This window comes from Cajanus cajan, chromosome 7 (genome assembly GCF_000230855.2).
Source record: "Cajanus cajan strain Asha chromosome 7, NIPB_CcT2T_4, whole genome shotgun sequence".
Classification (NCBI taxonomy): Eukaryota; Viridiplantae; Streptophyta; class Magnoliopsida; order Fabales; family Fabaceae; genus Cajanus; species Cajanus cajan.
Window position 1 is genome coordinate 57,468,990 of NC_138523.1, and position 23,218 is coordinate 57,492,207.

The 23,218-nt window shown below is 28.1% G+C and overlaps 5 protein-coding genes across 7 annotated transcripts; 4 read left to right on the forward strand and 1 right to left on the reverse strand.

Moving 5' to 3' along the window:
* Positions 1–617: 617 nt before the first annotated feature.
* Positions 618–6,096, forward strand: LOC145949648 (UPF0481 protein At3g47200-like). 2 transcript variants are annotated; one of them, XM_083060248.1, is made up of 3 exons: positions 618–673; positions 979–1,058; positions 4,468–6,096. In XM_083060248.1, the coding sequence occupies exon 3, from the start codon at positions 4,532–4,534 to the stop codon at positions 5,924–5,926; it is 1,395 nt and encodes a 464-aa protein (XP_082916374.1). In that variant the 5' UTR covers positions 618–673; positions 979–1,058; positions 4,468–4,531; the 3' UTR covers positions 5,927–6,096. The 2 variants fall into 2 exon arrangements, with proteins under 2 accessions (XP_082916374.1, XP_082916375.1); XM_083060249.1 differs by having other exon boundaries at positions 627–673; positions 4,472–6,096.
* A 1,352-nt stretch (positions 6,097–7,448) lies between these two features.
* On the forward strand, positions 7,449–11,922 carry LOC145949649 (UPF0481 protein At3g47200-like). Of its 2 annotated transcripts, none has more exons than XM_083060250.1 (2): positions 7,449–7,903; positions 10,346–11,922. In XM_083060250.1, the coding sequence occupies exon 2, from the start codon at positions 10,768–10,770 to the stop codon at positions 11,782–11,784; it is 1,017 nt and encodes a 338-aa protein (XP_082916376.1). In that variant the 5' UTR covers positions 7,449–7,903; positions 10,346–10,767; the 3' UTR covers positions 11,785–11,922. The 2 variants fall into 2 exon arrangements, with proteins under 2 accessions (XP_082916376.1, XP_082916377.1); XM_083060251.1 differs by having other exon boundaries at positions 10,350–11,922.
* A 1,281-nt stretch (positions 11,923–13,203) lies between these two features.
* LOC145950102 (UPF0481 protein At3g47200-like) lies at positions 13,204–14,502 on the forward strand. The gene has a single exon (XM_083061032.1). It carries the CDS (start codon positions 13,204–13,206, stop codon positions 14,500–14,502), a length of 1,299 nt encoding a protein of 432 aa, XP_082917158.1.
* Positions 14,503–17,644: 3,142 nt separating this feature from the next.
* On the reverse strand, positions 17,645–19,725 carry LOC145949650 (vacuolar-sorting protein BRO1-like). Its single transcript, XM_083060252.1, has 3 exons — positions 19,641–19,725; positions 18,668–18,771; positions 17,645–18,483 (listed from the first exon to the last, which is right to left on the reverse strand). Exons 1-3 carry the CDS (start codon positions 19,708–19,710, stop codon positions 17,959–17,961), a joined length of 699 nt encoding a protein of 232 aa, XP_082916378.1. The 5' UTR covers positions 19,711–19,725; the 3' UTR covers positions 17,645–17,958.
* A 120-nt stretch (positions 19,726–19,845) lies between these two features.
* LOC145950103 (uncharacterized) lies at positions 19,846–22,675 on the forward strand. The gene is made up of 3 exons (XM_083061033.1): positions 19,846–19,920; positions 21,508–22,066; positions 22,257–22,675. The coding sequence occupies exons 1-3, from the start codon at positions 19,846–19,848 to the stop codon at positions 22,673–22,675; spliced, it is 1,053 nt and encodes a 350-aa protein (XP_082917159.1).
* Positions 22,676–23,218: the final 543 nt, after the last annotated feature.

Sequence of the window (23,218 nt, forward strand, 5' to 3'; positions counted from 1 at the left end):
AAAATAATTTATGAAAATGAAACTAATGAGTAATTCAGAATTAAAGTATAATAATCGTTTGTGATCTATTCTCTGTTAATAATTCAAGTACAAGTTAATAGAAGACAATATAAATATATATAAAATAGGTGAAGTTATATATATATATATATATATATATATATATATATATATATATATATATATATATATATTCGGTAAGCCAAAAAATCTCTTAAAAACTAAAGATTAAGTTCATAAGATATTGTGATTAATTTAAGGGTTGGTATTTTTCAATTCAACAAATATTTTTTATATACATATGTAAAAAAAATGAACCTTTGACCATATGCTTGACAGATATTGTTATTAATATGTCTACAGTATAATTAAAAAACATAACTTCAGGGTGTCTTGTTTGAGAAACCGTACCTGGCTTACTTTAATATGAGAAATCCCTTTCTTCCTTGGTTACAAATGATTCGTTACTTTTAATTTTGAGACAAATTTCATTCCTTCCTTGGTTAGATATATATTTGCTTCGAAGCTATCCTGATACTTCAAAACAAAGAGTCACTAACTTCCATATATATATATATATATATATATATATATATATATATATATATATATATATATATCAAGATAGCTAGGGATATCAAGTACGGTACAAAGCAGACGCAATAGCTTCTTTGTAAGTTTAATATTTTTTATTTATTTGCTCATGCCTGTGATTTTCAATATTTATTTGAATGATGAAATGGACCAAAAGCATAATTTTACTAGTTTTTTTCTTCTTCTGTCTCTCCCATGAACATGTAACATCCAACAAGAAGATTTTAACAAACAAGAGAGATTATTAGATTTTGTAGATATATATTAATGTGTGTGTATAATTATATAATTATATATATATATATATATATATATATATATATATATATATCTTATATATACTTGTTTACTTTTTTCTTTTGGTGTATGTCGATCATTATTCAGAAGTTCGGGATCTAAGAAAATACAAACGGTGGAGTTTCCATGACTTCAAAGTCTCACTAAATTGAGAACAATTTATGGTGGTGAGTTTAATTTTCTATAGGGTAAAAGTTGGGTTTAATTTCTCTATAATAAAAACAATTAAAATTCGCATTTAGTTTTTAATTTTTTTTTATTAAATTAGTTTCTCTAAAAAAAAATTATAGTTCCATCAATAATGATGTTCTGCATGATAAATAAAAATACACGTGACAAATATAAAACATTCTTAGTCTTTCTAAAAACATTTAAATTCCTTTTTGGTCATCTATTTCCTTTTAAATTAAATTAGTCCCTGTAAATGTAAAAGTAGAACAAAATAAATCTGGTCATTAAGAGGTTCTGTTTTTATTTTATTTAACTTTTTTCTAAAAGATTGGATAACATATATAATTAGATCATTTTAATACTCTGTCAAAAATAACATTTTCACCAACCAAAAATATGTTCTATTAGTAAACATAACTAAAATTAATAGCTCCATTAGTAAATGGTTTTCACTATAATTATAACACACAAATAGAACTATTACAATAATAAATAAAATTATCTGCTTATATCTATTGTTGGACCTCAACAAGATGGAAGTAATATTTTTCAAGAATTAGAGTCAATTTTTTCTAATTTTATATTGACTAATTTAATATAACAAAAAATTAGAGAACAAAAATGAATTTGAAATTTTTTAGTAAATTAAAAGAAAACTTTTCGTTTGTTAGGATTTTTTTTTCCATATAAGACACAATTACTAACAAAGTTAAAAAAATATATCAAACTTAATATATTATAATTTAAGAGGGACTAATTTAATATAAAATATTTTGGAGGATAAAAACAAATTTTAAAAAATTTTAGAGGTTACCATTTTTCTATTTTACTTTATAGTAGGGATCTTGCCATTAGTATTTTATGTTCTACCTATGTTATGTATGATTTATATAATTTCATACATGAATTAAAAAAAACTAAGTTTAGGTTATTAAATTATAATTAAACATATGAATATTTTTTAATTCCCATGAAGATGATAAATTTTAATTTTAATCTTTCAATTACTTTTATTTTGGTTCATATGAATTTTAAAACTTATTAAAATAATCCTATAATGAATGTGATGTATCTCAATATGTCATATAACATGGCAAAATATATAAATTGTTAATAAGTTGCATCACTAAAAAATGATAGAGGTTATTTAAAAATTAACGATTTTTTAGTCTTTATAAAATTAATAAGTTTTAATTTTAGTTCTTATAATTTATTTTTAAAAATTTAAATTATCATTTAATCTTAATTATTGTGTAATCATTGTTAATTACTTATTTATTTTTTTATTGTAAATACTACTTATTTGTTCATGGTTAAGTGATCATATAAAGTACTACTCACAACTATTAATGATACCATGTTAGTGTGTGATTACATTTTTTAAAAAAATTATAGATCATTAAAATAAAAATTATTTATATACTTTAAAATCATTCATTGAGACTAAAAATAATCATGTTAGATTTTAGATAGATAAAAGCTATAAAAAAAAAAATTACTGAGACTAAAACCAAAATTTACTTATTTTATAAAGATAAAAATATATTTTATAAGGATTGCAAATAATAATTACAAACTTTAGAAGAATATAAACAATTAAAAGTTTTTACAAAAACCAAAATTAAAAATCAATCATTTTATAAGTACTTAAAAATATATTTAAATAGGAGAAAAAAAAATTCAACACAACTCTTCACTTTTTTTTTTAATTTCTCACATTTAAAAACGCCACTCAACTTTTTTTTCTCTCTTCTCAACTATAAAATATTTTAAACACGGGTGCTATTTATTCATGTCATGGTTTGTAATTGTATATTGCTTTATAATTTAGAATTGAAAATTACAAAAAAAAAAAAAAAATCGTATAAACTTATAAATAAAATTGTATATAAGAAATTTCATTACCTTTTATTGATGCATCTTTTATTTTTATTTTTTTGGCTTGAATAAAATTTAATTTCTTGCAAATAATATTTAGTCTTATTTTAATTTCTCTAAAATAATTAGTCATTTTTAGATCTTTGACGTTTTTTTGTGTTACTTTCTAATCCTTATTAATAATTCTAGTTAGTTTTGTGCCAAAAGGAGAATCAAAATTGCCACACAAAAATTGAGACAAAATATAAAATATCAATTAAGATAATAACAGTAATAAATAATATTTTAAATTGAAATAGTTAAATTACTTTTACATGCATGATCTAATTAATATATTTATTATTTTATAAAATAATATAATTATATATAATTTAATTTTGTAATTAATTTTTAATTTTAATATATTACAAATAATGATATTTATTACATTTAATTTATTCCTTTTTTCATAATTTAATTTTTATTGCATTTAATTTTATTCTTACATTTAGTTTTTTAATATTTTAGGGTTTAAAAATATAAAATTACATGTAATTTTCTTACTTATATTAAACAATAAATATATTACTTAATTAAATTATGCACAAAAATAATTTGATTATCTTAATTTAAAATGTTATCTGTTATCTTAATTAATATTCTATATTTTTTTATTTATTTTAGCAATAAATTAATTAGATCTAATAATACAGACTAAAAAGATAACACTAAGAAAATCGTAAGAATCTAAAATTAACAAAAAATTTACAGAGAATAAAAAAGACAGAATTATATTGATCATAGAGATGAAAACATATTTAAGCTTAAATTTTTTACTTATTATTTTATCCGTCATTATGATTTATGATTAATTTTCTACTTTATTATTTTCTTTTTCATGTATTGATGTTTATTTTACTTTTTTTTCTTTTGCATTTTTTATCCCTCATTCCCTGGAATTATTAACTCGAATTTGGTTGAGTTCCCCTATCACTTTCTTTTACATACGACCATCATTTTTTTTAATGTTGAATGGAATAATAAGAAGTATAATACAATGAATTTGAGATAGAAAATTATTAAAATGGTTCAAAATGGAGAAAATAAAATAATTATATTTAAAGATTTTGTGAGGTGAAAGATTGAAGTTTTAAAGAAGGAAAAATATAAGTCTAATTTTTATTTTTAGATGAAATGTGTGATGTTTTGATTAGTGAGTTTTAAGTAGAAAATGATTCAATATAGGCTCAATTTATAGAGATTTTCAACAACAACCAAAAAATGATATAAATATTTTGGGATTAAAAAAAATTGAAGGAAAAATTGAGAAATTCATGAATTAATTTTGAAAGAAAAAATATCAAGACAATAAAATTACATAGTGACCGTAGTAAAAAACAATCAATATAGTAGAATTTATTCTTAGTGCATATAAAAAAAATGGGAATAAAGAAGGAAAAAGAGAAGGTAAGACTAATGGTGAGTGTTTTCCCTTTGATTTGATTTTTATGTTGTGCCTCTAATTTATAACATTTGTATTTGTATTAGATAGTTCTGGAAAAAACACAAGGAATTTTAGCAAAAATTTTGGGGACCAGCCAACTCTTCAATAATGAGCAGAAAATTAGATGAGAAGCTTGCCCAACTAAAAAATGCTGAACAAAGATTTGATAAGAACAGAATTTCAACTCCCAAGATCCAAAGGGTACCTCTTATGTTACGACGTAATGACAAGTTTGTGAAATATTATACACCAAAGATGATATCATTTGGTCCCATCCATCACGACAGTGAAATTCTAAAGGAAGGAGAGCATTATAAACTTCTATGGACATCAAAGTTTGTTGCAAAATACAATGAAAATCAAGATTCTGATGAAGTGACACAAGTTTTGCTTAAAAGAATAGAAGATAACATGAAAGAATTGAAGAAAGAGTTTGCTGATGACGTAATATTGGAAGGGAAGTATGATGACAATGACCTTGCTTGGATGTTGTTTGTGGATGGATGTTCTTTGCTTCATTTCATGGAAAATATTGATGAGCAGTGTCCAGAAGCACTAAACCTTAAGCTTCACCAACTATTGCAAATTCGGAGAGATACAATTTTGCTGGAAAACCAACTTCCAAGGAGATTACTTGAGATGCTAAGCAAAGAGAAAGGACCCAAGTTGGAATTTTTATTTTCCAATCATTCTGACTTTGGTCAATCCAAACGTTGTGGCACAATAAGTGTCAGTGTCCAAAATCCTAAACCAATTCATATATTCGATTATTATCGCTCAACATATCTGTCAACCGAAAAAGTGATCGACAATCAAACGGAGATAAACATAATCCCAAACCAGCAAGATGATGGTGATGAACACAACAATTCTCAAATAGACCCAAATGCCGGCAATTGGTTTACTTATAAGAACGTACGAGATCTAAAAAGAGCAGGGATTCGGATGATACCAAATTTGTCCGCAGGAAATTCACTTGCATGGAATGACATTCATTTCAAATCTAAGTGGTTTAGTGGGGAATTGAGACTTCCAATATTTCATTTCTATGATAACACGCTCTATTTTTTTCGGAACCTCATAGCGTATGAGATGTGTCCAGATGCTCGTAGCAAATATGAATTTTGCTCGTTCATTTCATTCATGGATTCATTGATTGACAATGCTGAAGATGTGAAGGAGCTGAGATTAAGTGGTGTATTTAGAAACTCGCTCGGAAGCGACAAAGACTTGGCCAATCTCTTCAATGAATTGGGTCATGATTTGCCAACTAAAATGTATTCTGACAGCTGGTGCCTCGATAATGTTGTGGCCTTCAGCAAGAAATATGTTGCTGTTAAGCAGCAAATTGAAAAGCATTACAGAACTAAGTGGAAGACATGGTTGGCTGAAGCTTACAATACTCATTTCAGTACCCCCTGGACTATAATTGCCTTTTTTGCTGCATTACTAATTGTAATTCTTACTTTTATCCAAACCTTTTTCACCATACATCCCAGATGATTCATGAAGCATCTCGTGTATTTCTTGGTATAATAAGCTTTTCATGTGCCCTGCAAATAATAAATGATTGAAAATGCAGGAGCAAGAGTTGTCTCATACCCGTCTGTGTTTGTTATAGTAATTAAGCTCCATGTGTGACCCGCAAATAATAACATTTTAGTTTGGAGTGAGCTGTAATTTTTCAGAAAAATAATGCGTTTACATGTCCTTTATGATGAATTGTTGATTGGATCCATATAATTTTGTTCTCGTCATCTGCAGATACTATTTGCATTATGCATTGAAAAAAGTGGACTGTGTAAATTTCAGACGATAGGTTTAAGACAATAAACATCGACCATGTAAATTTGGTCAACTAAAAAATGGTTATAGATATACTATATTTTTATTACATTAAACATTTAACATATTAAACCTTAAATTAAAAAATAACATGTTTTATTATATTAAAGAAATAATAATAATAATAATAAGATATATTATATTTTTATTTAATTTTATTTTTATATTATCGAGTTTTATAAAATATTATACGAATAAATCAAAAGTAACGTATCTCCAAATTAAGAAAAAATAAATAAATTAAAAATTTAGAACAAAATTTTGAAAAATTTAAAAAAAAATCAAAAATATATTTTTTCCTTTTATAAGTATAATGCATAAAAAAATTAATAATAAGAATAACAAAACATTATAATCGTATTATTTTATATTAAAATAAAAATATATATAAAAAAATGATAATTTTAATTTATTTTTAAAAATAAAATAAAAATTCTATTGTATAATTAAAAAAAAAAATTTGACGTGCCTGATTACAGCAAACGACTTTTGAGCCGAGTAAATGTGTAGAAGCTTGACATAACAGAATAAAGATAAAGATAAAGTTATTATTGACGGTGAAAGGACAACAACCAATGACTGTTCAAACCAGAAAACAAAACCTAATTTAATTAATGATGCTAAACCTATGATTAGTTAAATGAATTTCATATAAGGCTTAAGGTTATAAAGAAAACATCAAAATCAAATTAAATCATCCAGTGAAACCTAAATAAAGCTATAATTACAAGTTACAACTCAATGTTTTCGCATGTTATACAATGAACAAATTTCAAAAACAAGTGTGGAATTAAAATAACTATTTATACAGCAAGAAAAGGAAAACGCATTAATTAGAGGATTATATTTATATATTTGGCCATGTACTGTAATTATTACTTGCAAGTTGAATATTTACCTTTGTCCTCGTCTTGCGATTTGCAAGTTTAATATGTGGATGTTTATGGACTTTTGAAAAATCAAGTCAAGATGATAATGTTATCAAAAGCAGATAGTTGCTTCCATGTGCAAGTTTAATAGTATTTTTGGGTTTACCTATGTATGTGTTAGGATTTATCCCAAGTCCCACGTCTGTAAAATGAAAGAACATTGGCTAGTTTATAAGGGTGTCCACCATTTCATATAGTATGAGGCCTTTTGGAAAGGAGCCCAAAAACAAAATCATGCGGGCCTAGCTCAAAGCGAACAATATCATACTATGGTAGAGAAACAGGTAGACTACCGGGCACTACAAGTGGTATCAGAGTCAACGGTTCAGCTGGATTTGATGCGGGTATGAAACTTTTTGGGAAGGAGTCCTAAAACAAAACCGTGCGAGCCTAGCCTAAAGCGGACAATATCATACTATGATGGAGAAACGGGCACTACATGTAATTGCAACTTGCAAGTTTAATTAGTATTTATCTTTGTCTGTGTCTTGCAATTTGCAAGTTCAATATTTTTATTTTTATTAATTTTGACATGTGCAAGTTGCTAGTTTAATATTTCCAGTTGTCCGCATCTTGATGTTGGCAAAGGTAAACGTTGATCTCCACTTCCAAGGCCTCTTCAAGCTCTTATAACACAGTACTTGGCGTAGCTTTCAAACTCTCACTCCGATCTCCGCCATAGAGGACACTGCAGAGTTTTTCTCAGGTGCGACACTTTGATTCTGTCTATCGTACTTTTTAATTTACTAAATGATTAATCATACTTGGATATTCTAATTTTGAGGTGTAGTGTTCCTTTGCATGCATGTCATGGTTTGTTTTGCTTTAAAGTTTATATTTCAAAATTACCGTAACTGCTGTAAGCCTATGACTATATTATCTATCTCTATATATCTATATATAAAAGTAATTTCTTGTTCTTGGTAGATATATTATTTGTTATTATTTTAATTATTTATAAAAATGTATGAATTCTATGATAATAATTAATAAAAGACAAAAGAAAATTTATAAAAGTTTTGTTCTTAAAATTGTTGGTAATTGCACACTTTCCCTAGGCCAACAAAGTTATAAAGGTTTTTTTTTATACTGTGATCTAATTAATCGGTAGTTGTTATGCATTTGCTACAGTCCCTTTATGCTTCAGCAGCATAATGCGCAGTTATCTCCATTTTTTTTCTCGGCATTAATAAGGAAAGAGTTAGAAACTAAAGAGCTCTCAACAATGTAAATATCATATCTAGAAAAAATGCCCTGCAATGTATTTTTTCTATTTTATTAATTAACTATATATTATGTTCATTTAATGTCATAAATAAAATTGTATATAAGAAATGTCATTACCTTTTATTAATGCATCTTTTTTTTTCGCTTAAATAAAATTTAATTTCTTGCAAATATTATTTTGTCTTATTTTAATTTCTCTGAAATAATTATTCATTTTTAGATCTTTGACGTTTCTTTGTGTTGCTTTATAATCCTTATTAATAATTCTAGTTAGTTTTGTGCTAAAAGGAGAAAGAAAATTGCCACACAAAAATTGAGACAAAATATAAAATATCAATTAAGATAATAAAGGTAATAAATAATATTTTAGATTGAAATAATTAAATTACATTTACATGCATGATCTAATTAATATATTTATTATTATATAAAATAATATAATTATATATAATTTAATTTTGCAATTAATTTTAATTTTAATATATTACAAATAATCATATTTATTACATTTAATTTATATATTCCTTTTATCATAATTTAATTTTTATTGTATTTAATTTTATTCTTACATTTAATTTTGTTAATTTTTTTAATATTGTATTTTTTTAAAATATATTATAATTTACTTATAATGTATTTTAATACCTAACTTTTAATGCTACTTTTAAGTATCAATTTATTAATTTTAATTAATTGTAATATAATTATTTATTTTTATGTGTAACAAGTAGTAATTTTGTCATAAAAGTAATATATTGAAGAAAAAAAATTATAAGCGTTTCATTAAATTATATTTTTAAAATATAATGTTATAAATAAATTGGTTAACTGAAAAGTAAGAATAATATTAAAAAAATATTTTTCATATTATATTAAAAAAAATAAAATATAAAATTACATGTAATTTTTCTTACTTATAATAAACAATAAATATATTACTTAATTAAATTATGCACAAAAATAATTTAATTATCTTAATTTAAAATATTATCTGTTATCTTAATTAATATTCTATATTTTTTATTTATTTTAGAAATAAATTAATTAGAGCTAATAATAAAGACTAAAAGATAGCACTAAGAAAATTATAAGAATCTAAAATTAACAAAAAAATTTACAGAGAATAAAAAAAGACAGAATGATATTGATCATAGAGATGTAAACATATTTAAGCTTAATTAAATTTTTTTACTTATTATTTTATCCGTCATTATGATTTATGATTAATTTGCTATACTTTATTCTTTTCTTTTTCATGTGTTGATGTATATTTTACTCTCTTTTTTCTTTTGCATTTTTTATCCCTCATTCTCTGGAATTATTAGCTCGACTTTGGTTTGAGTTCCCCTATCACTTTCTTTTACATGCGACCATCATTTTTTTAATGTTGAATCGAATAATAAGAAGTATAATACGATGAATTTGAGATAGAAAATTATTAAAATGGTTCAAAAGGAGAAAATAAAATAATGATATTTAAAGATTTTGTGAGGTGAAAGATCCTAGTTTTAGACAAGGAAAAATATAAGTCTAATATTTATTTTTAGGTGAAATGTGTGATGTTTTGATTAGTGAGTTTTAAGTAGAAAATGATTCAATATAGGTTCAATTTATAGAGATTTTCAACAACAATCAAAAAATGATATAAAGATTTTGGGATTAAAAGAATTTGAAGGGAGGATTGTAAAAATTGAGAAATTCATGAATTAATTTTGAAAGAAAATTTATCAAGACAATAAAATTACATAGTGATCGTAGTAAAAAACAATCAATAGTAGAATTTATTCTTAGTGATTCATATATATAAAAAAAATTGGGAATAAAGAAAGGAAAAAGATAAGGTAAGACTAATGGTGAGTGTTTTCCCTTTTATTTGATTTTTATGTTGTGCCCTGATTTATAACATTTGTATTTGTATTAGATAGTTCTGGAAAAAACACAAGGAATCTTAGCAAAAATTTTGGAGACCAGCCAACTCTTCAATAATGAGGAGGAAATTAGATGAGAAGCTTGCCCAACTAAAAAAGGCTGAACAAAGATTTGATAAGAACAGAATTTCAACTCCCAAGATCAAAAGGGTACCTCTTATGTTGCGACGTAATGACAGGTTTCTGAAGTATTGTACGCCAAAGATGATATCATTTGGTCTCATCCATCATGGTAGTAAAATTCTAAAGGAATGAGAGCATTATAAACTTCTGTGGACATCAAAGTTTGTTGCAAAATACAATGAAAATCAAGATTCTGATAAAGTGACACAAGTTTTGCTTAAAAGAATAGAAGATAACATAGAAGAATTGAAGAAAGAGTTTGCTGATGACGTAATATTGGAAGCACGGAAGTATGATGACAATTGCTTGGATGCTGTTTGTGGATGGATGTTCTTTGCTTCATTTCATGGAAAATGTTGATGAGCAGCTTCCAGAAACACTAAACCTTAAGCTTCACCAACTATTGCAAATTTGGACAGATACAACTTTGTTGGAAAACCAACTTCCAAGGAGATTACTTGAGATGCTAAACAAAAAGGAGAGACTCAAGTTAGAATTTTTATTTTCCAATCATTATGACATTGGTGAATCCAAACGTAATGGCACAATAAGTGTCTTTGTCCAAAATCTTAAACCAATTCATATACTCGATTATTTTCGCTCAACATATCTGTCACCCAGAGAGATGATCGACACTCAAATGGAGATAAATATAATCCCAAACCAGCAAGATGATGGTGATGAATACAACAATTCTCAAATAGACCCAAATGCTAGTTGTTGGTATACTTATAAGAACGTACGAGATCTAAAAAGAGCAGGTATTCGAGTGATACCAAATTCATTTGTATGGAATGACATTCATTTCAAATCTAAGTGGTTTAGTGGGGAATTGAGACTTCCAATATTTAATTTCAATGATTACGCGTCTTATTTTTTTCGAAACCTGATAGCGTATGAGATGTGTCCAGATGTTGGTAGCAAATATGAACTTTGCTCATTCATTTCCTTCATGGATTCATTGATTGACAATGGTGAAGATGTGAAGGAGCTGAGATTAAGTGGTGTATTTAGAAACTTGCTCGGAAGCGACGAAGACTTGGCCAATCTCTTCAATGAATTGGGTCATGATCTGCCAACTAATAATTATTCTGACTGGAACCTCAATAATAATGTGGCCTTGAGCGAGAAATATATTGCTGTTAAGCAGCAAATTGAAAAGCATTACAGAACTAAGTGGAAGACATGGTTGGCTGAAGCTTACAATACTCATTTCAGTACCCCGTGGACTATAATTGCCTTTGTTGCTGCATTACTAATTGTAATTCTTACTTTCATCCAAACCTTTTTCACCATAGATCCCAAATGATTCATGATGCATCTCATGTATTTGTTGGTATATAAGCTTTTCATGTGCCCTGCCAATAATAAATGATTGAAAATGCAGGAGCAAGAGTTGTCTCGTACCCGTCTGTGTTTGTTATGTATGTAGTATAGTAAGCTCCATGTGTGACCCGCAAATAATAACCTTTTAGTTTGGACTGAGCAGTGATTTTTCAGAAAAATAACGCGTTTACATGTCCTTTATGATGAATTGTTGATTGAATCCATATAATTTTGTTCTCGTCGTCTGCAGATATTATTTGCGTTATGCATTAGAAAAAGTGGACTGTGTAAATTTCAGACGATAGGTTTAAGACAATAAATAACGACCACGTAAATTTGGTCAACTAAAAGATGGTTATAGATTTTAAGTTGAATTGAATATAATTTTTTTATCTTTTAAAACTAGATAAAAATAAGTTGATTAAAGTAATTTCACATTGTTATTTAATCACAAATTAATATTTATGATAAATTATTAATTTTTATAATAAATAAATAAAATTTTAATAATAATATTTAATTAGTTGACGGTATAAAATCAATTTATGATCATTATACTCTTGAAAAAAATTTAGTCTTTTATGATTATAAAATGATTCAAAGTGGTTTTTTTAAAATCTCTAACAATTAACATTAAAAAAATTGAGTTGACCTTATTAGCATGACTTCTCATATAATAATAGATTAAATTGAACCTATTTAAAATTATAAAAAGTTAAACTAAATCTAGATACAATTATTTGCATCAATTTAAATTCATTCGCATATACTAAGTCAAATACAACTAATTATAATCAAGAAAGAGAGTCAAAATTGACTAATTTCATTTTCACCCTTTAACTCAACAAATATAATCAAATTGTCAAGTTTGTCAACATTATCAAATATATTTATCAATATCATTATATAAATATGATACTTATTTTAATAATTGCTCTAAGTTTCCACTTTAATAGAAATATCTTTACCCCTTAATTAAATCAAATTGTCTGATATTTGATATTTTTTTTTTACTTTTCATAAGGCGTATATAGATGAGAATTTTTACTAATTGGAGGTTGAGAAAATTTCCTGACGGGGGAGAAAAAATCATGAAGCAATTAATAAATAAATGAAGATGTGAAAGACTGGTATGTTGTTTTGCAAGTTGAAAGCATTTATTTAAAAAATAAAAAGAAGAAAAAGAATGAGATTGTTGCAGTAAGACACTGCTGTCAAGACATAATTGTAGCTAGAGCTGACGCATCCAAGTAAGAAACTAATATTTATGTTGAAGTTTACATGCATGCATGACTTCTCTTCTTTGGTATTTGGTTCTACTACACGAGTGATTTGTTGGGAAGAAGATGTCTGTAATGATCTTTCTCCAAGTGAAAAAAAAAGTCAGTATTGTACACCAAAGATGATATCATTTGGTCCCATCCATCACAATAGTGAAATTCTAAAGGAAGGAGAGCATTATAAACTTCTGTGGACATCAGAGTTTGTTGCAAAATACAATGAAAATCTAGATTCTGATGAAGTGACACAAGTTTTGCTTAAAAGAATAGAAGATAACATGGAAGAATTGAAGAAAGAGTTTGCTGATGACGTGATATTGGAAGCACGGAAGTATGATGGCAATGACCTTGCTGATGACGTGATATTGGAAGCACGGAAGTATGATGGCAATGACCTTGCTTGGTTGTTATTTGTGGATGGATGTTCTTTGCTTCATTTCATGGAAAATATGGATATGCAGTGTCCAGAAGCACTAAACCTTACGCTTCACCAACTATTGCAAATTTGGAGAGATTCAATTTTGTTGGAAAACCAACTTCCAAGGAGATTACTTGAGATGCTAAGCAAAGAGGAAGGACCCGAGTTGGAATTTTTATTTTTCAATCTTTGTCTCTTTGGTCAACTCAAACGAAACGGCGCAACAGGAGTCTCTATCCAAAATCCTAAACCAATTCATATACTCGATTTTTATCGCTTATTATTAATGTCACCCATAAAGGTGATCCACAATCAAATGGAGCTAAATATAAACCCAAACCAGCAAGATGATGGTGATGAAGATAACAATTTTCAAATAAACCCAGATGTTGACAGTTTTTTTACTTATAAGAACGTACGAGATCTAAAAAAAGCAGGGATTCGGATGATACCAAATTTGTCAGGAGGAAGTTCATTGGCATTGAATAAGATTCATTTCAAATCTAAGTGGTTTAGCGGGGAATTGACACTTCCAATGTTTTATTTGAATGATAACACGCCTTATCTTTTTCAAAACCTCATAGCGTATGAGCTGTGTCCAGATGCTCGTAGCAAATATGAATTTTGCTCGTTCATTTCATTCATGGATTCATTGATTGACAATGCTGAAGATGTGAAGGAGCTAAGATTAAGTGGTGTATTTAGAAACATGCTCGGAAGCGACGAAGACTTGGCTAATCTCTTCAATGAATTGGGTGCTGATCTACCAACTAAAATATTTTCTGACACTTTGCACCTCGATAATGTTGTGGCCCCCAGCAAGAAATATATTGCTATTAAGCAGCAAATTCAAAAACATTACACAACTAAGTGGAAGACATGGTTGGCTGAAGCTTACAATACTCATTTCAGTACCCCGTGGACTATAATTGCCTTTTTTGCTGCATTAATAATTGTAATTCTTACTTTTATCCAAACCTTTTTCACCATAGATCCCAGATGATTCATGATGCATCTCATGTATTTGTTGTATAATAAGCTTCTCATGTGCCCTGCAAATAATAAATGATTGAAAATGCAGAGCAAGAGTTGTCTCGTACCCGTCTGTGTCTCGTACCCGTGTGTGTTTGTTATGTATGTATAGTTTAGTGAGCTCCATGTGTGACCCGCAAATAATAACATTTTAGTTTGGACTGAGCAGTGATTTTTCAGAAAAATAATGCGTTTACATGTCCTTTATGATGAATTGCGGATTGAATCCATATAATTCTGTTCTCGTCGTTTGTAGATACTATTTGTGTTATCCATTGGAAAAAGTGGACTGTGTAAATTTCAGACGAAAGGTTTAGGACAATAAACAACGACCATGTAAATATGGTAAACCAAAAAATGGTTATAGATTTTAAGTTAAATTGAATATAGTTTTTTATCTTTTAAAAAATAGATAAAATAAGTTGATTAAAGCAATTTCACATTTATTTAATCACAAATTAATATTTATGATAAATTATTGATTTTTATAATAAATAAGTAAAATTTTAGTAATGATATTTAATTCGTCGACTGTATGATCATTATACTCTTTAAAAAATTTAATCTTTTATGATTATAATATGATTTAAAGTGATTTTTTTAAAATCTCTAACAATCAACATTAAAAAGATTGAGTTGACCTTATTAGCATGACTTCTCATATAATAATAGATTAAATTGAACCTATTTAAAATTATAAAAGGTTAAATTAAATCTAAATACAATTATTAGCATCAATTTAAATTCATTCGCATGTACTAAGTCAAATACAACTAATTATAATCAAGAAAGAGAGTCAAAATTGACTAATTTCATTTTCACCCTTTAACTCAACAAATATAATCAAATTGTCAAGTTTGTCAACATTATCAAATATATTTATCAATATCATTATATAAATATGATACTTATTTTAATAATTGCTCTAAGTTTCCACTTTAATAGAAATATCTTTACCCCTTAATTAAATCAAATTGTCTGATATTTGATATTTTTTTTTTACTTTTCATAAGGCGTATATAGATGAGAATTTTTACTAATTGGAGGTTGAGAAAATTTCCTGACGGGGGAGAAAAAATCATGAAGCAATTAATAAATAAATGAAGATGTGAAAGACTGGTATGTTGTTTTGCAAGTTGAAAGCATTTATTTAAAAAATAAAAAGAAGAAAAAGAATGAGATTGTTGCAGTAAGACACTGCTGTCAAGACATAATTGTAGCTAGAGCTGACGCATCCAAGTAAGAAACTAATATTTATGTTGAAGTTTACATGCATGCATGACTTCTCTTCTTTGGTATTTGGTTCTACACGAGTGATTTGTTGGGAAGAAGATGTCTGTTTATGATCTTTCTCCAACTCAAGCTTCGGCTTTTCTTCAACTTTATCAAAAAGATTGACCCAAACGGGTATCTTGTCAGTCCCGTCTTCGGATACCACAAACACAAATAACGGAGGTAGCGTGTCTATAGTAAATCCCAATCATATGTCATAAATCAGAGAAATGCTAAATATATAATAAGAGACAAAAACAATAGACCGTCGTGGGACTGCTTCCGAGAAACCACTCGAACGAAAGTAGTATAAAAGACGATAACTTGATCATCAACAACATTCCCCGTCATCTCATGTATCTTTAGTTTCAGTTCTTTAAATGTTTCACCAAAACCCAGTTTAATATTCGTTTTCCCAGCAATTCCCTGGTTCACAGTCACTTCCAAGCCCAAACTAGAGTCATCCGTTGACGTTACTGCATAATTAAAAACCTATGACGTATCAGAATAGTTTCTTGAAAAACTATTATAGAATCATCAAACAAGGCGGTTATTGACAGATTTGGAAATTTTCATGAAAAAACAATATTTTAGAAGCAAAGTATGTGTTACTATTAACGGATCTGAAGAACTTTATTAAGACACATTAAACCTAATCTACAATTATAAAACCAACAACGAAGTTGTTAACGAATTTGACGATTTTAGGAAAACACTCGTTAAACCTAACTAATCTGCAATTATAAAATCAACAATTAATTAAGAGAATACTTGAATTGAGAATTTAAATGGAATAATTTAGTTTTTGAAAAAAAAAATGATTTAAAGTGAAATATTTTATTTAAATGAAAATTTTTCAAAAAAAAATTAATAATAAAATATAATGTAGATCGATTAAACTATTTTTATAAATAGATATTTTAAAATATCTAAATTATATATATATATTTACATCAACATATAAATTATATAAATAATTCATATTATAGCATAATCTTTTTTTATTTATTAATAATTTAATTTAAAATATTAATATAAAATTTATAAATAATTATGATAAAAAAAAATTAAATTAAATAAGAAATTAAAAAAATTACACACAAAAAAAATTCAACAGTAGAATGAATTTTTTTGTCAATTGTATAAATAAGAACATATGAGATCTAAAAAGAGCGGGGATTCGAGTGATACCGAATTCCTCAACCAAAAATCCATATTCATAGAATAACATTCATTTCGCCTCTAGGTGGTTTAGTGAGGAATTGAGACTCCCAATATTTTGTTTCAACGATATCACGCCCTGGTTTTTCGTAACCTTATAGCGCATGAAATGTGTTCAGATTTTCGTGTGTGTGTTAGTATAATAAGGTCTTCATGTGTCCTGCAAATAACAATTTATAGGATCGGGATCGGGACCTATCAGATTGTGTGTTAATATAACTAGTAATCAACCCATGCTTGGTACGGGATCATAAACATCTGTGAGTAATATTCAGTCAAGTGGTTTACGACGTTATTGAATTTGTTGAAATATCGATCTGTTACAAAAACGTTATTGAATTTGATTCCTGAAATAGTTAACAAAAACAATACGAAGTGAAAGTGTTGTATAGTCCTCACCTACATTAACTTCAAACCTTAAAATAGTTTACAAGAACCATTTTCCTTCCTTGACTATATGCGTCAAGCCAAATTAATGCAACAAAAAATATAATTTGAACCCATCTTCATAAATGTCATTAACTTCAAATTAAGAGAATATCTTTCGTCAAAGTACCAGAATCTGAAAGAGTTTCACACGACCCATTCAAAGGAGAAATGAACATAGAAGGCAACGAAAATTCTGATAATAAATATGATACTATGGATCACGTGAGCTTTATATTTCCTCTAGTAGTGCTCTATATTTCCTTTTCAAATAGAGCTTTATAGGTGGGAGAATCCCCCTCGTAAAGTACGAGTCAAACAATCTATACATACAACGTTTTATAAGCTTAAATATGCACAATCCAATGATAATGCAAACCAACACAAGCCAAAAAGAAAAAACAGAATATTCATTCACGCTATACAAATGCTTTAAGATAAAGGGCTGAATCTCATTTATTGAAGAGAAAGAATATGATCTTTATCCTACAAGATGTATGGATGAACACTATTGCTGCTTATAATAGCCACTTTGGTGAGGCGGAGGGTATGGAGATGGAATGGTATAAGGAGGCCGGGGAACAGAACCAGGTTGCTGTGCTTGCGCGTTGTAGTACGGACCACGCCATCCAGGATATGCTGGTTGGCCATACTCATGGTTTGCCGGTGGTTGCTGATGAACCTGAGGTGGGTATGGAGCAGTTGATGCCGGTGGAATATGGTATGGAGGTGGAGGTGCATGATGTGCAGGACCACCATATGGGGAAGGGGGGTGATGGGGATAGGGAGGAACTGGTGGCTGCTCAACTGGCTGATAATATGGTGTTTGGGGACGAGGATCTGTTTGTGTAGTGGATCTTTGATTTTGGCTTCCCACTGAAGGGTAGTTGTTGTTAAAAGCACCTGTGTTTTTGTTATCCTGGAAACTCAGACCAGCCACTTGTCTCTGAACATCTTCAATCATTTCTCTGCACTGAATGTTCCTTGTCATCACAAAGTCCGTGCTCTGCTGCTTTACATTTGTGATTGCATCCTATTAAACAAAGAATATACATATTAGTATTGCTCGATAAATATTTATTTTAAACAAGACTGGCCAACCATATTTTTGAATAATATTGGGCACGATTTAAATTAGAATGATGATAAAATTTATTCAATTAATAGATCGGTACCTTCATAGTAAAATTAAAACCATATATTTGATAAGTTCTTACCTGCAGAGTAACAGAGAATTTTAAACCTTCATTAATGTTGTCCTTTATTTCTCGAAATTTTGATATGGCAGCTTCAATCTGCTTATAGACTTTTTCACGTAAAGCTGAAATAAATAAAAGAAATCATCAGAAGATCAACTATGATACAGGAAACGTGCAATCAAAATGTAGCATTATGTACAAAATAAATGTAAAAATCAAAAACTGAAATCTTATGGAATTTAATTGAACTGCACGGATAAGGTACGTAAAATGTTTTTAACATTGTTATCTAATGATTATTATTTATGATAAGTTTGTTTACTTTTATAAAAACTACTTTAAAAGTAATCCAAAGATGATTCCTGCTTAATTGACATCGTAAATTTTTTACATAGGAAGTGTATCACAATTAAACTCAATTTTATGCACGTTAATAAACATAATGCGAAAACAGACTTAACCTTGTGATTTGAAACAGACTTATCACAATTAATTTTTTACAATGACTGCAGCTAGCCTATAAATTAACATATTATATATAAGGAACTAGGGTACCTCTATTCAAAAATGAAAAATAAAAATAAAAAATGACTAGTAACTTATAGAATTACGTATTTGGAAACAAAATGTCACGTTAAGGTGAAAAAAAGAGAAGAAATGAAAGTGATTTAAATCCATAACATAAGGAATTCTTTAAGTCAATCCTATTAAAAAATTGGGATGAAAGAAAGGAAAAACAGAAGGTAAGGATTACATGGTGAGTATTTTCTCTTTTATTTTGTTTTTATGTTTTGCCTCTAATTTTTAACTTCTGTATTTGAATTAGATAGTTCTGGAATAAACACAAGGAATCCTAGCAAAAATTTTAGAGATCGACCAGCTAACTCTTCAATAATGAGCACGAAATTAGATGTAAGACTTGCCCAACTGAAAAAGGTTGAACAAAGATTTAATAACAACAAAATTTCAACTTCCAAGATCCAAAGGCTACCTGTTATTTTGCGACATAATGACAAGTTTGTGAAGTATTGTACACCAAAGATGATATCATTTGGTCTCATTCATCATGGTAGTGAATTCTAAAATAAGGAGAGCATTATAAACTTCTATGGACATCAAAATTTGTGGCAAAATACAATGAAAATTAAGATTCTGATGAAACAAGTCAAATTTTGTTTAAAACCATAGAAGATAACATGGAAGAATTGAAAAAGGAGTTTGATGATGATGTAATATTGGAAGGGAAGTATAATGACAATTACCTTGCTTGGGTATTGTTTATGAATGGATGTTCTTTACTTCATTTCATGAAAAATGTTGATGACAATTACCTAAACCTCAAGTTTGACCAACTAATGTATATTTGGAGAGATACACTTTTGTTGGAGAACCAACTTCCAAGGAGATTACTTGAGATGCTAAGCAAAAAGGGAGGACCCAAATTGGAATATTTATTTTCCAATCATCTTGACTTTGGTAAATACAAACGAAATGGAACAATAAATGTCTTTGTCCAAAATCCTAAACCAATTCATAAAATTACATGTAATTTTCTTACTTATATTAAACAATAAATATATTACTTAATTAAATTATGCACAAAAATAATTTAATTATCTTAATTTAAAATATTATCTGTTATCTTAATTAATATTCTATATTTTTTTATTTATTTTAGAAATAATTTAATTAGAGCTAGTAATAAAGACTAAAAGATAACAATAAGAAAATCGTAAGAATCTAAAATTAAAAAAAAAATTACAGAGAATAAAAAAAGACAGAATGATATTGATCATAGAGATGAAAACATATTTGAGCTTAAATTTTTTTACTTATTATTTTATCCGTCATTATGATTTATGATTAATTTGCTACTTTATTATTTTCTTTTTCATGTATTGATGTATATTTTACTCTTTTTTGTCTTTTGCAATTTGTATCCCCCTTTCTCTGGAATTATTAGCTCGAATTTGGTTAAGTTCCCCTATCACTTTCTTTTACATATGACCATCATTTTTTTTAATGTTGAATCGAATAATAAGAAGTATAATACGATGAATTTGATATAGAAAATTATTAAAATGGTTCAAAAAGGAGAAAATAAAATAATGATATTTAAAGATTTTGTGAGGTGAAAGATTGAAGTTTTAAACAAGGAAAAATATAAGTCTAATTTTTATTTTTAGATGAAATGTGTGATGTTTTGATTAGTGAGTTTTAAGTAGAAAATGATTCGATATAGGTTCAATTTATAGATATTTTCAACAACAACCAAAAAATGATATAAAGATTTTGGAATTAAAAAAAATTGAAGGCAGGATTGTAAAACTTGAGAAATTCATGAATTAATTTTGAAAGAAAAAATATCAAGACAATAAAATTACATAGTGAGATCGTAGTAAAAAACAATCAATAGTAGAATTTATTCTTAGTGATTCATATATAAAAAAAATGGGAATAAAGAAAGGAAAAAAGAGAAGGTAAGATTAATGGTGAGTATTTTCCCTTTTATTTGATTTTTATGTTGTGCCTCTAATTTATATATGACATTTGTATTTGTATTAGATAGTTCTGGAATATATACAAGGAATCTTAGCAAAAATTTTGGAGATCAGCCAACTCTTCAATAATGAGCAGGAAATTAGATAAGCTTGCCCAACTAAAAAAGGTTGAACAAAGATTTGATAAGAACATAATTTCAACTCCCAAGATGTAAAGGGTACCTCTTATGTTGCGACGTAATGACAAGTTTGTAAAGTATTGTACACCAAAGATGCATGATATCATTTGGTCCCATCCATCACGGTAGTGAAATTCTAAAGGAAGGAGAGCATTATAAACTTCTGTGAACATCAAAGTTTGTTGCAAAATACAATGAAAATCAAGATTCTGATGAAGTGACAATAGTTTTGCTTAAAAGAATAGAAGATAACTTGGAAGAATTGAAGAAAGAGTTTGCGGATGACATAATATTGGAAATAGAGACGTGTGATGATAATGACCTTGTTTGGATGTTGTTTGTGAATGGATGCTCTTTGCTTCATTTCATGAAAAATATTGATGTCGAGTGTCCAGAAGCACTAAATCTTAAGCTTCACCAACTATTGCAAATTCAGAGAGATACAATTTTGTTGGAAAACCAACTTCCAAGGAGATTACTTGAGATGCTAAGTAAAGAGGAAGGACCCAAATTGGAATTTTTATTTTCTAATCATGCTGACTTTGGTCAATCCAAACATAGGGACACAATGAGTGTCTCTGTCAAAAATCCTAATCCAATTCATTTACTTGATTATTATCGCTCAGAATACCTGTCACCCGAAAGGGAGATCAATATTCAAATGGGGATAAATACAATCCAAAACCAGCAAGATGATGATAATGAAGACAACAATTTTCAAATAGACCCAAAAACTGGTAATTGGTTTACTTATAAGAACGTACGAGATCTAAAAAGAGCAGGGATTCAGATGATACCGAATTCCTCAGCAAAAAGTCCATATGCATGGAATGAGGTTCATTTCAAATCTAAGTGGTTTAGTGGGGAATTGAGACTTCCAATATTTAATTTCTATGATAACACACTATTTTTTTCGAAACCTGATAGCGTATGAGATGTGTCCAGATGTTCTTAGCAAATATGAATGTTGCTCGTTCATTTCCTTCATGGATTCATTGATTGACAATGGTGAAGATGTGAAGGAGCTGAGATTAAGTGGTGTATTTAGAAATTTGCTCGGAAGCGACGAAGACTTGGCCAATCTCCTCAATGAATTGGGTGCTGATCTGCCAACTAAAATATATTCTGACTGCTGGTGTCTCGATAATGTTGTGGCCTTCAGCAAGAAATATGTTGCTGTTAAGCAGCAAATTGAAAAGCATTACAGAACTAAGTGGAAGACATGGTTGGCTGAAGCTTACAATACTCATTTCAGTACCCCATGGACTATAATTGCCTTTTTTGCTGCATTACTAATTTTATTTTTGAGTTTTATCCAAACCTTTTTCACCATAGATCCCAGATGATTCATTATGCATCTCATGTATTTGTTGGTATAATAAGCCTTTCATGTGCCCTGCAAATAATAAATGATTGAAAATGCAGGAGCAAGAGTTGTCTCGTACCCGTCTGTGTTTGTTGTGTATGTAGTATAGTAAGCTCCATGTGTGACCCGCAAATAATAATTTTTTAGTTTGGAGTGAGCTGTAATTTTTCAGAAAAATAATGTGTTTACATGTTCTTTATGATGAATTGTTGATTGGATCTATATAATTTTGTTCTCGTCGTTTGTAGATACTATTGGTGTTATGCATTGGAAAAAGTGGCCCGAGTAAATTTCAGACGATAGGTTTAAGACAACAAACAACGACCATGTAAATTTGATCAACTAAAAAAGGTTTTTTGACTAAAGTAGGGCTGTATGAAAACTTATTTACGTAAATGGAGCTCTTTTGAAACTATTTACGCCTTTGAGGCTGTTTACAACGGTGTCGCTATGGGCCATAGCGACACCATTGCCACGTGGCATTTTTTTAACTCCAGAGAAGTCATGAAAGCCATATTAACGA

Bases quoted from the DNA above. Each gene is read 5' to 3' on its own strand.
- LOC145949648 (XM_083060248.1), top strand. From the start codon at position 4,532: ATGAGCAGAAAATTAGATGAGAAGCTTGCCCAACTAAAAAATGCTGAA.
- LOC145950103 (XM_083061033.1), top strand. From the start codon at position 19,846: ATGGAAGAATTGAAAAAGGAGTTTGATGATGATGTAATATTGGAAGGG. The intron at 19,921-21,507 runs GTATTGTTTATG...TGAACATCAAAG, and splicing joins ATGACAATTACCTTGCTTGG to TTTGTTGCAAAATACAATGA. The intron at 22,067-22,256 runs GTAATTGGTTTA...GAAACCTGATAG, and splicing joins TCAAATAGACCCAAAAACTG to CGTATGAGATGTGTCCAGAT.
- LOC145949649 (XM_083060250.1), top strand. From the start codon at position 10,768: ATGATGACAATTGCTTGGATGCTGTTTGTGGATGGATGTTCTTTGCTT.
- LOC145949650 (XM_083060252.1), bottom strand. From the start codon at position 19,710: ATGAGACCAAATGATATCATCTTTGGTGTACAATACTTCACAAACTTG. The intron at 18,772-19,640 runs GTAGCCTTTGGA...TATTTATTTCAG, and splicing joins ATTATGTCGCAAAATAACAG to CTTTACGTGAAAAAGTCTAT. The intron at 18,484-18,667 runs GTAAGAACTTAT...TTTGTTTAATAG, and splicing joins AATTCTCTGTTACTCTGCAG to GATGCAATCACAAATGTAAA.
- LOC145950102 (XM_083061032.1), top strand. From the start codon at position 13,204: ATGATATCATTTGGTCCCATCCATCACAATAGTGAAATTCTAAAGGAA.